The sequence below is a fragment of the Lemur catta genome, chromosome 9 (assembly GCF_020740605.2).
Source record: "Lemur catta isolate mLemCat1 chromosome 9, mLemCat1.pri, whole genome shotgun sequence".
NCBI classification, from domain to species: Eukaryota; Metazoa; Chordata; class Mammalia; order Primates; family Lemuridae; genus Lemur; species Lemur catta.
Window position 1 is genome coordinate 15,677,089 of NC_059136.1, and position 19,730 is coordinate 15,696,818.

Genomic DNA, 19,730 nt, shown 5'->3' on the forward strand with positions numbered 1-19,730 from the left:
TAAAGAACCAGAGGGCTGGGTTATTCTGTGTGCAAGACTCACAGGGGTCTCAAGGAGGCTGCGCCGCAAGGCTGACTTCTCCGTGAGGCCCGGCAGGCACGGTGCCTGAGGCCCCGATACTTTCAGAGGCCCAAGGAAATATTTTCACTCCTTTTAAAATCAGAGGAAAAGCAAATGAATAGAATCTGGCCTGGATTATATTTGTCTTTAGGCCCACATAGTTGTCAAATATATTTTTTATTTGTTCTGGAGGAGGGAGCCCAGGAAGGCAAAAGTGCCCACAGAAGTCACCCTGAGGCCTAAAGCCCTGGCTGCCCGGGGCAGAGGCCTGGGTAGGGAGTGAAGCCTGCACCCTCAGGGCACCTGGTGAGGCCCCAATTTCATGTGATTAGTGTTCTCCTTGGGGCTGCAAGCCTCGCCTGTATCTTGGTTGAAACAACCAATAGTCTCAGAACGTACAACAGAAACCGCAGACCTTGCTGCTGAGGTGGGGAAGCCCAGAGCTCACTGAGGCAGGGCTGGGCCCCCCATTTCTCAGGTGGGGAGATCAGTCCACCAAAAGCTCCCGTCTCAGAAACCCTTCCCACAAGACACATCTGGGAACAGAGGAGAGGTAGCTTCTACCTTAGGAAGGTCTGGGAAGCACAGCCCAAGTTTCATGAAAAGTAGAAAAATGTTTTCAACTCCTGTTTTTTTTTTCTTTTTTAAAAAAGCATGAGAATTTTGTATTCTGCAAAGTAAGTTCACGTTATGGTAAATAGTGGGTGTTTATTTACTAGGTAAATTGCTTAAATACTCCTCCACATTTTTTCCTCTAAAGTGAATCCTTCCAGAACAAGAACTGGGTATTTCCCTCTGCCCTGTACCCCAAGTTAGGTATTGGTGCTTTAGACTGTAAAACGCTTTACAGCCAGAAATCGGGGACCACGGTAACTCCGGCGGGGGCGATTTAGCTCTTTGCTGCGATGCCTGGATGGGAACAGGCAACATGCTTCCCCTTCGCACTTGTTCCCACCTGCAGGCAGGATTGGAGCAGAGCTGGCTGTACTCGGATCCCTGGAGGCAAATGCCTGGCCCACGCCCCCCAGACATAGCCAGGATCCTCTGCTTCCTCACGGCAGTGGGGCTCCAAATTGAGCCCTCACCTGGACAGCTGCTAAACACAGGCTGCTGGACCCAGCCCCAGAGTCTCTGACCCAGGAGGGCTGGGTGTGCCTGAGAATCTGCATTTCTAACAAGCTCTAGGCCATGCTGATGCTGGGACCACACCATGAGAACCACAGCACACTATCCAAAGGAATAGGGGAATGTTCTTCATATTTAATAGTCCTAAAGTCTCATCCTTGGATCCTCTTATTTCCTTGGGAAGGATTTAATGGGAAACTACAGCTGTGTGTCTAAAAACAACAGCAGAACTGGACACATTTCAGTAAAGCCTTTAAGATAGTCTAAGAATGGAGCAAGTTCAGTCTAAAAATGACCACTGTGAAAAGGAGAAGACAAACTTGCTCAAAGTGAGCACAAAAACAGAAAAAGGGAACACGTGGAGGCTTTAGGAGCCAGAGGAGGCCAGGCAAGGAAGGAATGGGGAAGAGCAGACTGAATGGTAGCTGGGGGCAGTTAGGCGACACATCAAGACATGGGGGGCAACTAACTGTGATGCTTTGCTGGGACAGACCACCCAATAGTGACCTGGAGGAAAACCAGCTGTGACAAGGCACCTTGAAACCTGGAGCACGTGGCAGGGGCTGCCTGGATTCTTGACCTCGGCTGCTAGCTGGTGGCTGTAAAGTTGCTCAGTATAAAATTATAGGGACTGTCCCCTGTTCCGGCCAGCACTAGACCTTCCCATCTCTCCCAGGTTCTCTCAGCTCTAGACCTTCCCTGCACTGGCCTCGTCTTATTTTAAATACCCTTGCTTAGTAGCAGCGAGTCTTTGGCTTCACGCCTGGTTCCCTGTCCTGCACCTCAGCTAGAGTTTCCTGATTAAACGGCTTCTAGATGCTCTAAGTAAACATCCCGCTTGGTCCAGATAGTTTCCCCCAGGCCCAGCGAAGAGGACTTTTCAGGTCAGGTACAGACAGGGATGCACGCAGGGCTGCCCTCTCGGTTAATCCCGTAGCCATCCAGGGGCGGGACAGGTTCCTGCGTTCTGTGCACTCTGCTTGGCACTGCCTTGGGCGCCGTCTGCATCTGGACGGAGGGTGTGCATGGATGTCTGTGTCTGGACAGCGCAAACCTCAGGGCTGACGGGCCACAGCTAAACTCAGCTGCCCCCAGGGCCGCTTTCTCCCTTTGCTGCAGTCAGTGCAAGCAGGGACTCCAGTGTTCTTGGCAGGGACTGGGCTTCTTTTCAAATGGAAGCTACCACGGAAGCTACCACAGGACACAACTGAAGTCACTGATTCTGAACGTTGGAGGAGCTTTAATGATCGGACTTAGGAGGCTTGGTGTCCCAAGAGAACAAGATGAACAAACCCAAGAAAACTCCAAGCAATAAACATTCTAAAGTCTCCCCACATTATCCTGGAGATCCTTAGTTACTTTTCTACCTGCACTAGGAATTCTCGCCCCCTACTTCTGAGCTTTCAAAATGGCCTTAAAGTGCCTGGTCAGCATCTGCTGGTCTGGGCACTGTGCCGTTGGCTGTGTCAGGGCACGTGGGATCGAGAACCTGTAGTGTCTGTCTCTTCTCCATGCTCCCGGGCACTCCCTGGTTTAGACCCTTCTTACTCAGAACATGAACTACGGGACCATTTTTCTCCCTGCCTGTTGCCAGACTAGCCGTCACACGAGAAGATCTGTGGCCATAGATCCCCACTACCTACCAGAAATGTCCACATTTATGAGTTCAAGACCCTCCATAATCTCATCCCAGCTGCTCACCATCTCAGCTTTCCTTCCTTTCCCTCCAAATGTACATGGAATCCAACCATTTCCCAGCCTCTCAGCTACATGAGTTGCCAGAACAGCCTCCTAACTGATTTCCTGGGATCCCCTGGGACCTCACCAGAGTCAACTCTCCATCAGCGAGATCACTTCACTCCTCCGTCACACTCAGAATAAAACCCAGAGTCTGCCCGGGCCCTTACTACTGTATGCCAGGCCTGCCCTCTGGACCACCCCCTATCTTTCCCCTTCCTGGAATGCACCAGCCTCACTCTTACTTCCTCCTGCCTGGAGCTCTCTGTCTCAACTTTCTGCCAGCCTGGCTCTTCCTCAAATGCTCTCTCCTCTGAGAAACCTGTCATGCCACCCATTCACAGTCCTCAGCCACAGTCCCTTACTTGGTCTCGCTAGGACACTATTTTCTTCTTCATACATACCCATCTCTAGAGTGATCACGTCTGTGAGCTTACCCAGTCTGTCTGTACATTGCACAGGGACAAGGATCCTCTCTGTCCTCCTCTCCACTGAAACCCAGCACATACAGTGCCTGGCACACAGCACACGGAACGTGCCTGACAAATACCTGATGCACGCACAAATAAGAGTCCACACTATGTGTTTTCTGCCACGTCTGAATCTCTCATTGGCTCTTGGTCATGCCTTCGCCTCTGGTTGCTGGGTTTCCACGCGTGTGTCATCTTCCCGACAGACTGCAAGCACAGGGAAGGCTGTGTCCAATAATTCTTTGTAGTCTCCCCCTCTCCCCCCACACAGTGATTGGTGTGGTGTCGCACACACTCTGTGTTCAGCAAGTGCATAAACATGATTACCCTTATCAAGCTGGGCGGGTGAGTTTTCTCATATTTGAACTGGGATTTTCTTGTATAGGTTTTGATGGTCCTTGTTTCATTGGCCATTTTCTGGCTGGAATAAGTAGTACTTGCTTTTTTCAACTTAGTAGCTATCTTCCAACTGCTGCCTCATTCTGTCTTTTCTGCTGGAGGGAGGCCACTAACCTATTTGACTTATAAGTGCACAGGGATTTCAGGCCAGCTGCAGAGCCGTCATGCCGGGATTTATTGGGCTCATGGGTGAGTTCCACCAGGGCCTGCAGGGCTCATCCTCCTCTTGCTTCACTTCATCTTTGTTTTGCGAGACGAAATGTAATTTCTTCAGAATGGATGCATGGAAAGTAAAATTTCTGAGTTCTCCCGGGTCTCAATATTACTCTCGTTTGCCCGCATGCTTGGTTGATAGTTTGGCTACACACAGAATTCGTTCATTATCTCAATTTTCTGCCAGGGTTAGCTTTTCTGTTTTTCTTGGTCTTTCTCACTCATGTTGCTGGTTTTCCTCAAAGAGCTGATGATCTCTGGTTGCCACTCACATCTGAGGATGAGGAACAGAACGGCTGAGTGAGGGAGAGCTGTATTTAAAGGTGGGCGGTGTTGTGTGGTAGGTTTCCATTCAGCACCAGTGGGAAGGAAGCCGGAATCTACCCCTGAACCCAGAAGACTGAGTGCCGTACTCAGCACAGAGGCCACCCCTCTCCTCTGGCCGTCCTTGAACAGTTCATCCCATGACTTTGGAAAGGAGCCCCTAACAGCCCGGCAAGCTCCGGGAGCAGGGCCAGCATTGCCAGCCACGTGGGGTGCAGCCCTGGACTCATCCCTTTGTTTTTAGTCCACTCTTCTCTTCCACCCTCCATTCCCAAGTCCAAGACTCTTGGGTTGTGCTTTCTTTCCAGTTGTGACTTTCCATTTGTTCCAGTTCTGGCCTCTGCTGCTTTGTTCCTTCAGCGACACTTCCATCCACGGTTATCCTCCAGAAAGATGTGGAGTCTTCCTTTTGTGCAGAGGCCTCTGCTTCTGTTCACTCTTATGGTTTGTGGAGTCCCAGATGGCAGAGGCAGGAACACGTGGCTCAGTCTGCTGGCTTCATCCAGAAGCTGCTAGGGGAGGTTCATCAGAAAAACAGGGGTGCAGGGAATGACTTTAGAGTTGTAGGCATGCTATCCATAGAGGTCTGGCACCCGCAGTCACACACCTCTGGGACGTCAGCTACAGGGTCATGATGAGGGGAAAGACAGGAAGCGAGAGGGCATGGCAGAAATACAGACCCAAGCACAGATGCTGGGCCCACTGCCCTGCACGTTCATTACCTCTTCTTTACATGGGCGTACTCTGAGGCCAGAGTCTCTTACAATTCTCCTAAATCCCACCAGTAATTCATGCCTAATACACCTTTGGACACAAAACGGAAAGCCCATAAATTCCTGACAATGAAAATCGTCCATTGAAATGGGCTTCAGATTCCAGAATGACTGAAATCCTAAGAACAGGTAATCCATCCATCCATCCATTCTTTTTTTTTCTTTTTCTCTGTTGCTTTTTCCAAAGGCAATCAAAGGCTTTGCTCTGAGCCAGCTCATGAGGGAACACAGATGAACCAGACACAATTCCTCCACTGAGGAAGCCTACAGGCCCTGCAGGTGTTTGGGTTTGGTATTCATTAAGCCCAGGATGTGAACACAAATTACGGTCCCTAGGAAGTATGACCCGAATTGAAATATGTTGGCTACCAGTGTACATAAACTAGGAAAGTGCTACAGGACAGCCAAGCGTATCTGGATCTCAGGTATACTTGGACCTGTCCGCCGTCCAAAGGGTAGAGCTGTGAGTCTGTTGGACTCACTCATTGCATGTCAGTTGCCCCAGAGGCAAGTTGTGGGTGAGAGACTTACTACCTTGCTTTCTTTGCCATTGGAAGCCAACAATAGAAATTATTAATGATGGGACTCCTGATTTAGAGGGGCTTGCTGAAAAATATCCAATATTTGCGTTTCTTTCCCTCAATTCCCTCCCACTTTTATGAGTGCTGTTAAGTTTAATTTCAGCATGTTAAGTAATTTGTGACTCACTGAAATGAAACTTAATTCAGTCCTCATAAAAACAGAATAAAATGGTATTTCCATGTTTCATGCTATGGTTTGAATCAGCCTGCTATTTGGAGCATGGTGGAATCTACTCAAAATGCCATTTTGGAGCCTCTCATCCCCTACCAACTAGTTACTATGTTCCTCAAAACTTCCCAGAATTCCTTCAGCTACCCAAAAATAGCAAAATTTATAGCTGAAGGGAACAGCAGGAAAGCTAGTAAGCGAGTCGTGGCACTGCTTCTGCAAGTGCCATATTATGTAAAATGTGTGTGGCTTCTACCGTTTATCCGCTGCATTAGATGATTATATCAATGAATAGATACAGATCGTCTGCTCAGTAGACCCCTGGGATTTTTTAAATGACCACTACTATTATTTTCTCCTACCAATTTTCCTTGCCTTACTCACAAGCACCACAGGAATCCAGGACATCCCATTTTGGCAAATACCGCAACAAGGCATAAATACTGTGTTTGTGTTTAGTTTATGATCTTATTTAAGTACGCTTAATTTTTATGATACAACTTCATTAAGTGGGATTAATAATTTGGAGTTGTGTGAGAACTGACTTAAGAGGGGCTAAGATTAATCTTCACAGCATCTCTCTGAAGAAAGGGTAGTTAGAAAAATTGCAGATGGTTTTTTAACTTCATTCAGAAAGCAAATTGTTTCTTAGCGTTTAATCTTGAGAGGTGCTTGCAGGCAGGTGCTGCTGTCACCTACCAGGATGGTGGCCCTTCTGCAAGGACTGGTGAACTGCCTGGAGCAGTGGGTCACCAGGGCGCATCCATCCAGGAGATGGCGCCTCTGAGAACTGGCCGGCATGGCCTCCCCATCAGCAGGGCAAGGTTCCCGAGCAGCGAGACCACCATGGGGCATGGTGACAGGTGCCTTCACCTGCACCTCTGGGCCCTAGTGACTGTGCTGGTCAGTGCCAGGCTCAGTGCAGACACCGACACACAACGATGACGACAGGAGGTGCAGAGATAGCCTGGGGGAGTGGGGTTTGGGAACAGGACGGCATGTGCCCCAATGTCATTCCCATCGCACCTGCAGAGGGCTAAATGTTTGTGTCCCCCCAAAATTCATATGTCAAACCTCGAATCCCAATGTGATGGTCTTGGGAAGTGAGGCCTTTGGGAGGTGATTAGGTCACAAAGGTGGAGCCCTCACGAGTGGGATCAGGGCCTTTGTAAGAAGAGGCTAGAGAACTAGCCAGCTCTCTTTGTGCCATGTGAGGACAGGAGAAGTCAGCGGCCTGCAACTTGGGAGCAGGCCCTCACCAGCACCCGACCACGCTGAGACTTCCAGCCTCTAGAATGCTGAGAAATAAACGCCTGCGGTTTATAAGCCACCCAGCCTGTGGCATTCTGTTACAGCAGCCTGGACTGAGACAACACCCAAGTGCAGGACAGGCTCAGTGGTGCCCTGAAGACCACTGACTTAGGCTATTCGAATGCCTTGAGTGCCATCTTGCCCTTGTTCCCCTGACTACAGGACTGAAGGTTTCACTGTCGGTACAGTGCTGACAGTGTGGGGAAGACTCCCTAATAGGAAAGGCTGTGATTAAAACCAAGGTCATGGAAGGGGCCATAGGCACAAATCACTTAAAGCTGAAATGATGCCCAGCCAGTAACACAGACCTCGCTGGCCAGAGAGTTGCAGGATTCTTAGAAATGCCTCTCTGTTGGCACGGACTCTGCAGAAGACGCAGGCAAGAGGCTGGGGGTGGCTCAGCTGGTGTTGCTGTAAAGGGCATGAGAGCTGTGACTTGGGAAGTTGTTACCCCGGGAATGTAAGGCATTGGGCAGGATGGCCCACGCGATGTGTAATTTAGGAAGGAAACAAACTGCGCTTGGCGCGCTAGGAGGCTTACCAAGAACTGTCAGCAATGCCTTGATTCAGTAACAATGATAAGGGCTTTGTTCATGCTGCCCAAGGGGCTGGGCCCTGAACATTCTTTGCCACAAGGAAGCATCCCTGAGGGCCAGGCTCAGCCACTCATCGTGGCCTTCTCTCCTCGGACGCAGCCTTGCCAACACCGTTGGGGCACCAAGCGTTTATCACCCGCGCTTACCCGTATTTGATAACACAGCCAGCCAGTGCCGAAGGAGTCTGGATCTTGTCAAACTTTTCCCTGAAAAATCCAGGTTTGGAACTGGCTTGGACTTTGCAGGGGAAGAAAATGCACTTGGGCTGAAATGGTTTGCTGCAGGAATCACCCCAGAAGTTGTCTTTATGTCTGTCTGACTTCCTTTTATTCTGTTTTTCATTCATGCACCAAAACACTGATGCTATATACTCTGCTAGGCACCTGGGAAGCAAAGAGAATGAGGCAAGTCTGCTGCCCACGTGGGCAAGAGGACATGAAGCTTGGAGGCCAGTGTCTGGCACGACAGTCCTCTTCCCCATGACCCTGGGGACTGCCATTTTCCCCAATGTTTTTAAGATTTCCCTGAAACTGAGCAGTAACTTTGGAGGGTGTGGGGATTGCAGCACCAAGAGCCACACAGCTCCTGGGAAGCAGTTTCCTTCCTCCAGATACACTCGGAAGGCCCCTCCGTGGCCCTTGACAAGCAGACTCCTTGGTTAGTCTCACAGAGGGGCTGGTCAACAGAGGACAGCGAAGCGTGAACACTGGAGGAAAGACCTGGTTTTCCCTTCTACACCAAATGCACGGCCATCCTGGCACTGACCCGCCTGCTCCAGACTCCGGCAGCTGCCATCTGTGATGGGTCTCGGTGGGCTCACCTGCTGGGGACACGGTTCAGGGACGGTGACTGCAATGATGATGAGAACAGGCGTCCATGACTGAGGTGGGAGGGCTCCCTGGGTGCTGTGGTGAATGTTTGTGCCCCCCAAATTCATATGTTGAAATCCTAACCCCCAGGCTGATGGTGTTAGGAGATGGGGCCTTTGGGAGGTGATTGGATTGGTGCCCCCATAAGAGAGACCCACAGAGAGCTCAGTAGCCCCTTCCACCACACCAGGACACAGGGAGAAAATGCCATCTATGAGAAACAAGCCCTGACCAGACACTGAGTATGCCGGTGCCTTGACCCTGATATTCCAGCTTCCAGAACTGTGAGCAACAGGTTTCTGTTGTTTATACGCTGCCCAGCCTGTGGTGTTTCGTTACAGTAGCCCGAGTGGACTAAGACACTGGGGCTCTCTCACAACACACCCAGATTGATCTGGAAACATATGGTGCCTGTGGCGTAATCCAGGTGACACATCACCTGAGCCATGTCCCTCTAGGCACTGCCCCACCCCCAACACCCCCACCAATTCTAGCTACTGTACCACATTAGGAGATGTCTGTTCTGATGGACAAACAGGGAATACAGGGTCACCTCTGCTACCCCAGGCCAGGAGCACTGCCTGGGGAGGGGAGGGCACGGGCTGCAGGTGGGCCTGAGCTTGGGCACAGTTAATGCAGGTGGAGAGTGAGCTTCCTTTCTTCCTTCTTCCCTCCCCTCCTTTCTCTCTCTGTCTTCTTAAATGACTTTACCACTGTTCTAATGCATTACGGACATCCAACGTGAGGATGGAGTTGGGGACTGTATTCCACTGGGCAGAGTGCTCCCCCAAGCCAGGCTTATCTACCTGCCCGGGTGCCACCTGCAAAGGAATCTGCTCGGTTCTACAACAGCTTTTGCAAGGACACAGAGCACAGCCTGCCCATATACCCGGCCCCCCTCATCTTAGCACTCTGCCTACCCTTTCATTGGTCTTGAAGTCTAAAGCAATTTAAAAAGTTTTGAAAATATCAGATTGCCCCTGTTCTTTCAGCCACCTCAACTCCTTGTTGGCTTGCTGGGGACCTGCCAGATGCCTGCGCTCAGTCACTGCTAAGGGCAGGTGGCACGCCAGGTACCACTGGCTGCAGGAGGTGGCTCCACTGGGTGCCCTCCCGAGTTAATCCACTGCTCCAGGTCTCCCAAGGCCTCAGAGCTTCACCGCAAGCCCCCTCTGGGGAGGGGGAGCCTCCCTCCAGAGCCCCACCAAGGACACAGACAAAAGCACATTACCTGGCACCTGCCGTGAACGCAGAGGTCGGTCTCATAGGGCCCACACGGTGTGCCATCCAGGACCCTGTCAGCCACCAGCAGCGGAGACTCCTTCCCGAGGGGTGAGCAGTAGAGTTCACACGGCTTATCTGAGGAGGGAAAGGTTGGTGGACATTGACGTGGGAAGGGGCGTGTGGGCCATGCAGGGTGCAGGTATGCATGGGCAACGGGAAGCCCCAGGGAAGAGAGGTTGGCACAGGTAAATAAGGGTCATGACAACTTAGTGCACGTCCTTGGGTACATGCTCCAGCTCCTCTCCACACCAGATGCAGCACAGGGAAAAAGGCCCTCAGGCTCAAGAGAATGACAGCACAGGTCAGAGGCTACGGGCTTCTTCTCCTGTTCTTTTTATCCTCTACAAAGATACAGCTCTTCCTCTCCCTTAAGGCATTAAGCAGCCAGGCTGAACAAAGGCACAGTTGTGTGCTAACCTCTTTGTAAGTTGAATGTGGGTCAAGGGTGAACCCCGGAGCTGCTCTTGCAGTGGGGGTGGGGAAGATGGGGAGGGTGGGAAGGACAGGAAGGTGATAGAGAATGACTTTGAGCCAGGGAATGGGCCCCATGGGGTCTCCATGGCAGAGGTTTTGTTGAGGTGTTAACCACCCGAAGCTGCTGGGTAACAGCCGCAGAGCTGTGCTGTGGGGCACAGAGTTCCTAGAAGAAACTGGGTGGTGGTCAGGCACAGAGAGGGGACACATGGGCTGCGTAAGAGTCCTGTGCTGAGACAGTTTCTGCTGCTCCTGGAACCACAGAACACACCCAGCTCGCATGCCTTCGCCTGGGCTGCTCTCTCTGCCTGGAAATTCCTCCTATCTTGGCCTCCTAGAAGGATCCCACCACCCTGGAAGCTTCCACTCCAGAGCTGCCCCTCTCATGCCGTCTCTGACGTGGGCAGCACAGGCACCGCCACACGGACTTGCGTGCACCTCCGTTAAAGCCCTGGCTATCAGCCTGCTGTCGTATAACTGTCGGGCACCTCCTGCACATCAAGTGATTCATTACAAGGCAGGTCCCACTGCTGAGCGAGTGTGACCGGGATGAATTTCAATAACCTTCAGACTGAAGCACTGATGAGCTGGGAGCCCTACAGGGCAGGGGACCAAGTTTTCATCTTTTGTCCCCAGACTGGGCCCAGGACCCGGCTCACAGATGCACTCAGTGTATAATTTTGAACAAATGTGTGGACTTTATTCTTCTGTAAGCAATTGGGCAAGAGGAACACACCTTTCTCTCTTTCGCTTAGTCACCTAATGCCACTCATGTGACTGCTTTGCACAGGCCTTCATGCCACCTTGCCAGGCCCTTTGTCCCCACCCGCAGCCTTCCCAGTGGGTTCTTCCAGTGGCCTGGGGCTAACAAGGGCAGGGGCAGAGACAGGCTCCTGCAGCTGACTTAGCCCCGGAGGAGCTCAGCATCCCAGCTGGAGCGTTCTTGTCAGAGCAGATGTGCCGTCTCACCCAGCCTCTGGGGCTCTCGTGACTGAGTGACTAAATCACCCCTGCATCCAGTGGCTTTCCAGAGCCTCCTCCCATGGATCTCTGCTGGTCTACATGATGGTGGGAAGTCTTGTGTCAGAGCACCAGAAAGAAGCTCCAGGAGTGTGGTGGAAATGCTGGACTCAGTTCTGCCAGTTAGTGGTGGGGTAAAACAATCTGCTCTGAAGAGTAGACTAAAGATCTCCAGCTTCCCAGGTCGGCAAAGCAATAATGCACCAACGTTTATTCATTCAACACGCATGAGCCCTCCCTTACACAAGGCCCTCTGTGGGCACTGCTGGGGAGAGATGAGTGACATGTGCTTTTCAAGGCCCTGGTGGGCTCACGGACAAGTGCCCAGCAAACCCAGGATGAGGCAGACCATGACGTGTCCCCTGAGACAGGGCTGATGTGACCTGTCGGAAGGCAGGGCGTAACCTGGAAGGAATGACTGGTCTCCTGCGCTGGAGGGCTGGGGGCAGTTGTCCTTCCTTCCATGGACAGGGAAAGAGCCAAGGAGGTGGCCGGTGGAAGGAGAGCTATGAAAGACGGAGACAAACCGAGATCAGCTCTTGGAGGCTCCTTTGACAAGATTATTGAGGTGCCTTCTGGGGCCCTGAGGTTGCCAGAGCATTTTGGGGAGCTGGTGGGAGAAATACAGTCCCCCAGCCCCCAAGTGTGGGGTCTACTCCGTACACTGGCCTGCCTCTAATATTTAATTGGAAGGAAAGGTCCCTTGGCCACGGTGGTTTGAAACTGTGGATTTTAATTACCTTTGGACTGAAGTACTGACTCAGTAGTGGGAGGTGATTCATTCAATAGCAGTTGACAGCAAAGGTGATGATAAAATCATAAATAATGTTTATTATGTACCATGTGCTGGGTGGCACAGCTAGGTAGCATCTATGCATTTCAGGTGGGGACTGTCATCGTTCCACCCTACAGTCGTGCACACGGGCTCACGGGATGTGCCTGGCAGCTGGGGTCCCTCGGCTGGCAGGGCCACATGCTGTCCTTTCAGCCCTGGCCTGGTTCTCTTTCCACCACCACAGCTTGCCCTCTGAGTGGAGAACTCTCGGGGCCTCAATTATCAGGGAGCAAAATGGCATCGCTGAAAACAAACCACCAGTTTCAGAAACGTTTCTGGCTGTGGAGTATGTACTCTGATTTGAGCAGAGATGGAAATGAGGTTTGGGTAGAAAAGCAGAGGCTGTGTTGAGGCAAGTTAGAAAGACCAGACTTGGAAGGTGTGAAGGTTGTTTATCTGGGCTCATTGGTGTCAACGTCAGAGAAGTGGGGACTCTCCAAGGCCAGTCCTGGATGGGGGGATACTGGCCATGACCCCAGCAAGAAGCTCCACTCAACTCCACCTGCACATGACGTCCCCATCTGCAGTCACTGCCCTGCCCGGCTTGGCCAGCTGGGACAGCCAGGCTCCGGAACAGCCTCCAGAGCTGGGGCTTCCTTCTACTCAGCCTGAATTCTCCCCATCTGTCCGTCTCCTCTTCTGAAGCCTCCGCTCAGAATTCAGGGCACCCATACCTCTAGCAAGGTCTGGCACTGTCTCCCAAAGGCACTGAAAATAACCTCTGAAAATATGAGAAGGTGGCTCAAAGCCCCTCGAAATCCTCTATTTCTTTGCAGGCTGTCTTGGGTGGGAAATTAATCTCTAGGAGACCCTGGTATGTCACATGAGGAGGTGGGATTCAGCCTTGAGCACAGAGTAGACACTCTGATATTCCAAGTTGTATAGAAGGAGGTCTCATGTTCTTAAAAGTTATACAACCACACACTTGAAAAGCAGCTTGGAGCAACCGTCCTGCGTGGCTGGCGTGTGCTGAGACGGAATTCCAATTGAGGCTGGAGTGCCTGGCATCGGCCAGGACTTCTGTTTGGCTGGGGGAAGCCAAAGACAGGGCAGAGACACGGGCTCCACAGGATCATATCTGCTTCCCAGGGCCTCAGAGGGGTCCCTCCGGCACTCCACAGTAGAGAGGACGGTTGTGGCCCTTAGCATTCTCACGGCTCTCTCTCTGCCAGTGGTTAGCAGGTCTCAGTACCTATTTAATTGAGGCCATCCCAGTGCTCATCCAGCTCTGCCTGGCCCTCTGTGGGAACATACACTGTGGAGGCTGCTCAGCCCGTCCCCAGAGCTGCCCACTACAGCCTCCGAGCCAGGCCTCAGCTGGTTAGACCAGCAGTGAGCACCTGTCCACAGCTGGACCATTCCTAGTCTCTTTCCTGGGAACTGAGTACTGACAGTCAGATACAGAGAGATCATGTCTGCTCATGGATCCCGAAGGTGGCTACATCCCCTTTATCCGTAATTCAGAAATCTCAAAAGCTCTGAACACAAGCATTCTCCAACCTTTGTGGCAAACATATTTGGCAGCAAAGGCAGCCTGGACTGACATGAGGCTCCTGGTAGTGTTGGCATCCCCCTCAATGGGGAGGTTCACAGGTTGCTTGGTAGAGACGTCCACGTGTCGATGGTGGGGTACTTCCCTGGTTCCCAGGGAAGTAGTAACATGCAGGTATTAATATGCGGTTGATGCACTGTTATTACGTTTCTAACACCCACAATGCTCTGAATTCTGAACCATACCTGGCCCCCGAGGACCTGGATGAGGGGTGTGCGTTTACGTGAGAGGTGCTGTGGGCGGCCCTCTCTGTGCAGATAGATGAGCCGTGAGAAAGCCAGTCTGCAGCGGGCACAGGAGGATGTGGCTGCCAAATGCGAGCTGTGTGGGCCATGGAGGGAAGGTCCCCGCATCTTCAAAGGCCTTGGCCCCAGACCAGCCTCCTGGCCCTGGGTCCTGGGGGATACGCTGCATCTTTGCCACAACTTCCCTCTTTTTCATTTCATTAAGCAGCTCCAGCTGACTTGGCCGAGCTGGCGCAGAGAGCCCTACCCATCACACCCCCATCCCCGCGGAGGCTCAGACCCAGGTGGGGGCGGGGGTTCTGCCGGGCCAGGGAGAAGGAGCTGGGAACACACAGCCACGTCCAGGCACGGCCTTCGCCAGGCCCTCCGACACTTCAGTGGGCCCACAGCCCGCTGGCCTGGGCAGAGAGGACTGAACTCTCGAAGGTTTCCACTTCAATGAAATTCCGCGGGGAAAGCAGAAACGGGGTGGGTTTGGCAACTGGCCATCTCTACGGGCTTCTGTCTGAAGGCTTTTCCACTTAGAAATATTTTCTAAGGAGAGTCTTTGTCTTCTGTTGGAGGTGGTATGGATTTGTGGTCCTGAATCCTCCCTTGGAAAATCTACCTCTGCAAGAATTCTTTAAAAAAAAAAAGAGAGAGAGAGAGAGAAAGAAAACAAAAAATATAGCTTCCCCTTTCTTGAGCCGTGCGTCACTGGCCAAAGAATTCCGCAGCGATAGCAATGCTATGAATAGGGCAGTCATCATGGCTTCAGAGGAGCCCGGAGCCCAACCACAGGAATCGCTCCTATCGCGGCCGAGCTAGAATCGTGCCTTTTATAAAACGGTTTTGAGAGGAACACTTATAATCTGTATTCTCCCCCTGCCTTCTGAATTGGCCATTTATTATTTTGTTCGTACCCTCGTGAAATGCTCTTTCTGAAAATGCTGGCTTCTGTTTACATGTGACGGAGAAGAGAAACCACACAGGCGAGAAGTCATGACAATTCCACCCCCGAGGAGGACGGGCCGAGCTACCCTTGCCAAGGCCTGAACTCGGGGGTCTCTCCTTCAAAGGCAAAATACTCACTGCCTGTTAGCTGTCCTTATCAAATAGGGTTGCGCTTTTTGGACCAAAGGCGGTGGCACTCTACTGATGATTATTTATTACTTAGGCAGAAAGAACCAAATAGCGAGTGGGTGAAAAGTCACATTCTGAACTCAATGAGCTCCCCTAACAGCCTCCCTGCGAGGCTTCCTGGACAGAGGGACCTGGCAGACACAAGGCTCAGCCACGGTGATGATAAGGCCACCAAGGAGCTCAGCCATCCCAGAGTGGTTAGGAGGAAAATCGAAGTTTAATCTGGACTTGGAGAAATCTGTGGAAAAATAGGCATTGAAAGTGGGATTTCTGCATTGAATAAATGACGTCGGAGAATTGAAAACTGAAGCAAGCAACCGAGAAAAGAATAACCACCTCGTGCACACAGTTGGGTGGAAAGGAAAGAGGGGTGAGTCTGTCTTCAACTTGACCTCTTCTTGCTCCTGCAAAGTGGGAGAGGACAGAAATGAGGTCTGAAATCATCTTTATCTGACATTTTGGGAACGGCTGAAGGTTTGGAAAACAAGGCTGCTTCTCATCAGAACCGGCCACCGTGCTGGAGAGGTGGCAGCTCTCTCTGGTGCTATCTTGGCTCCTGATTAGAGGTCTGGATGTGCCTGACACAGCTGGAAGGCTCCTCCCCTCTCCTGCGTCACATTCGCGGCCAGAGAGAGGCGAGGGCCTGCTCTGTGCAAGTGTGTGCCTCCAGCTGCACGCATTCTTCTGTGGAGAGAGCAGGTCTCTTCTTTCCCTCATCTGCAGGGAAAGTCGAGGATGTGAAGGCCGTGTTTCTCTCGAATTCTGCTGCTAAGTGACAGTGCAGCTACAGTACACAGCCCCTGAAGGTGGCATTCTTTTTTTTAAAAGGAGAATATCTGGGGAACTCCCTGATACTTTAAAATGAGTCTGCAGCTGAGTGGGTTGGCACTACCTTGTACGATGTAGAACATCACACGTCATTTTGCAAGTCAGCTTCAAGAGGATAGGCCAGGTTGTTGGGCTAAAAGCTGCAGATCTGAAGCCACTGTTCCAGCAATGCCTGGGCCTACTCTCGCACAGCTATGCGCACTTGAACTTGGAACAGCAGACCACAGAATGTGGATTTCAAAGGTTCTTCCTGTTACATGGAAGAAACCTAAGACCTGGCACCGAATGTCATTCTTTGCAAAACACTTCTGAGGCTGTCTAAAAGTCAGGCCCGGCTGCTTTTGTTCTCCTTAAAGCTCTCTCACTCCGCACCCACGAAGTCACGCTTTCTGTCTTGCTCGAGTATTGGAAGCTGGAGATAGCTGGCTATTTTCTGTGAATCCCCTTAACTTCTCTGGAACTGGAGTCAGCTCCCACCCCAGCTTCTTGTCAGCTGCAGGAGCTCAGACGTGTCCTGTAACCTCAGCACTCTAATCCTCTGCACAGCTTATTTTGCATATTAAATGAGCTGGTGTGTGCCCGGCATGTAGTATGCTGGTAAGTGGGACCATATTGTCATCATTATAACACAAAGTCTCATTTCCTGAAGAGGAACAGTTTTAGGTGGAGAATAGCCCCGAACCAGGTCCTGGGGTGTCCTTGTCTACAATAAACAGACATCACAAATCCGACACTGACATGATACATCACCTAGAATTTTACCAGCCACTGAAAATGCTTGCAGTGTCGCAGTGGGGCAGGGCCTACTGATTTGGGAGAAGGTTCTTAGAAAGAAAATGTGACCTGTGCTTATTAACATCTTTCCCAAATTGTAAACTGTTCTCAAAATTTTCCCTAACACCCGAGCAAGGAGTAAGAGTCAATCCAAAATGAACTAGGAAAAGGCAGGAAAGTAGAACAACAGACACACAGACACACTGCCCTGCTCCTGTAGGGGCTCACTCTCCCCAAAGTTTGTCCCAGGTCCCTCAGCCCACAGTGCCGGGGCCAGGCTGCCAGTATATCCGCCTTGCTGCTGCAAGTAGGGGTGCAGGAGGCATCTGGCCTGCGCCTGCCTCAACAGCTGCCACTGGGAGATCTCAGAGAGTTGGGTCATTCAGGTTCAACCCTGCTGCTCAAGAAGTGGGGCTGAGGCTGACTTGTGCAAGGACAGGAGTGTCTTGTTGGGTGGATTTGGGAGGGGGTATTTTGCGAGTTTCCCTAGGTGGTTTTTATGGTCTTGGGGGAAAAGAGAAGGTCACCATGCAAAGACATGCCATATCCCTTTACCTTCCACCACCACCGCTGTCAGCAGGCCCTTCTTCTTGCTGCTCAGTCGGTCATGCGCCTGGCACTGCTGGTCCCGGAAGCTGGGCAGGCCCTTGGGGCAGGGCGGGTTCTCGCAGACTGCATGCTCCACACTGGCGCCCAGGCAGTGAGTGCCTCCAGGCCCAGGGCTAGAAGGAAGAGGAAGGTCTACATTAACCAGACCGGGCCACGGAACAGCAGGGGCACTCTGCTTTTCACTCTCTTATCAGGAGGGTGACATGCGGGGTGGGTTTCCAAAGCAACCCCCATCTGCAGACCACGTCTCAGCAATGCCAGACCCATGCTGCCAACACATTTAAGTCAGCCGTCAGAAAGATGCATCTAAGACTGTAAACCAACGTCATCTGGAAACAGAATGCAGTGGATACCGGTTCAGCAAGATCCATAAACGGCCTTTCATCTGAACCTAAAATCTGGCTATGGGTAACATTGAAAACCCAAAGGAACATTTTTTTTTTTTTCAGGGAGGGGCGGTTGTTTGGGGGGCTGTTCTCTGAAATGAAGACCTTTAAATGACTCCTAGGTATGCTCTGGGGGAGGGGTCTGTCTTATTTATTTTATAGCAAAAAGAACAAGAATGACGAGTTTACTTGCTCATAGGCTTTGGGGAGAGACCAGTTAGGCCCTGGCTGTGCCACCTTCAGCTGGGCACACCTTCACCTGTGAGACCACAGGTGGTCAGTGCTGCAGTCTTGTGTCCTGGACGCTCTGTGCTTACACTGGAGTTCAAGCTGTTCCAGAGACCGGGCTACGGTCACTCTCCAAGTCCACGAGTGTGAACTCTGCTCGCTCTTCCACGAGGCCCCAGGGTGTCCTTGGAGGACTCTGACCTGGGCAACCTCCATGGTTCAGTTCATCTCCATGATGCTGAGATCATCACGATGGAGTGAGATTTCTCATTCCCCCCACCCATACTTTTTACTGAAATTCAGCATGTGAGAGAAAAGAGCACAAATCACAACTGTTCTGCTCAATGAATGTGCGCAAATTTCACACATCTGTTGGCAGGATGACATTTCTGACACATTAACTATGTCACTTTGGGTATTTATTTTTCTCCCCTTGCCATTTCTCACATCCAGATGGCAAGGCCACCCTGTGAACACTGCTTTAGGGGAAAGATATATGGTAGAAGTCTTCAGACTTTCATGTCATATAATTCTACACCATGGGTTGACAAACTTTCCCTATAAAGGGTCAGATAATGAATATTTTTGGTTCTGTGAGCCACACAGTTTCTGTTGTAACTATTTAATTTCTTCACTGTAGCACAAAAGCAGCCAGAGACAATATGTACAAGAATGGGTATGGCTGTGTTTCAACAAAACCGTATTTAAACAAGCAGGTGGTGAGCCAGATTCAGTCCATGGGCCACAGTCTGCCAGCTCCTTCCAGAGGCCTGGAAGAAAACATCCTAAGAAAGAAAAGCTCCCTTCATACCTCTCTATCTACTTCATATATTCCAGGAAACAATTCCCTCCCCTGGGGAGAATATATACATTTGTGACCCCATAGTGGGGCCCTGAGCTCTGGTCTCCAAGATAGGCCCAAGTCAGGAAATGGCTAAACCTCTACAAGGCTTACAGGATCTGAGAGTGGAGGGGCCATGTGTTCTGTTTCCTCTCTAGAAGATCAGGGCAGGGTGGGTCAGCTGACCTCAGAAATGATTGCAGGGCATATTTAGGTAAAAGGAGCCTGAGGCAGCCTTCCCAAGAACCCTGGGCCAAGCACCAGGTGCCACAGAGCACTGTGTGGAAGGAGCAGAGAGGGCCTGGCCCCGAAGAGCCATGTGGGCCAGCAGGAGAGATGCTATCATGGCAACAGGTGAGTCTCCACAACTGGGGACCAGAGAGGAAATGAGTGATGCATCAAAGGCTGTACAGCAAGGTGTTATAAGCTGAACTGTGTTCTCCTCAAAATTCATACGCTGCAGTCCTAACCTCCAGTACCTCAGAATGTGACCTTATTTGGAAGTAGGGCCATTGCAGTTATAATTACTTAAAATGAATCACACTAGAGGAGGTTGAGCGCCTAATCCAATATGAACTGTCTCTATAAAAAGCTGAAATCTGGAGACACACACACAGGGAGAACATCCTGAGAAGATGAAAGCAGAGATTGGGATGAAGTGTCTATACTGCAATGAATGCCAAAAATGGTCAGCATGTGGTTTGGCATGCCTCCCTCCAGACCTGCTTATGCTGCTGCTTCTCCCTGTCCAACCTTCTTCCCTGGGCAAATCTCCTTTGGGCCCTTATCTAGCCTACTGCCCCCTCATCCCCACCTCCTACCTCCATCCATCCAATCATAAAACAAAACAAAATTTAAAAAAATGAAAGCAAACCGTGGGGAAGGGGGATAATTGTTTCTCTGTT

General features: G+C 51.2%; 1 protein-coding gene across 1 annotated transcript in view; it reads right to left on the reverse strand.

Annotated features, from left to right (window-relative positions):
* The window catches only part of ADAMTS17 (ADAM metallopeptidase with thrombospondin type 1 motif 17), a 280,726-nt gene that overhangs the window by 89,523 nt on the left and 171,473 nt on the right, over nt 1-19,730 (reverse strand). Inside the window, exons 13-14 of the mRNA XM_045561079.1 lie at nt 17,317-17,483; nt 9,859-9,986 (exon numbers count right to left, since the gene is read on the reverse strand). Of these exons, the coding sequence (XP_045417035.1) occupies nt 9,859-9,986; nt 17,317-17,483 (295 nt within the window). The remainder of the gene's footprint in view (nt 1-9,858; nt 9,987-17,316; nt 17,484-19,730) is intronic.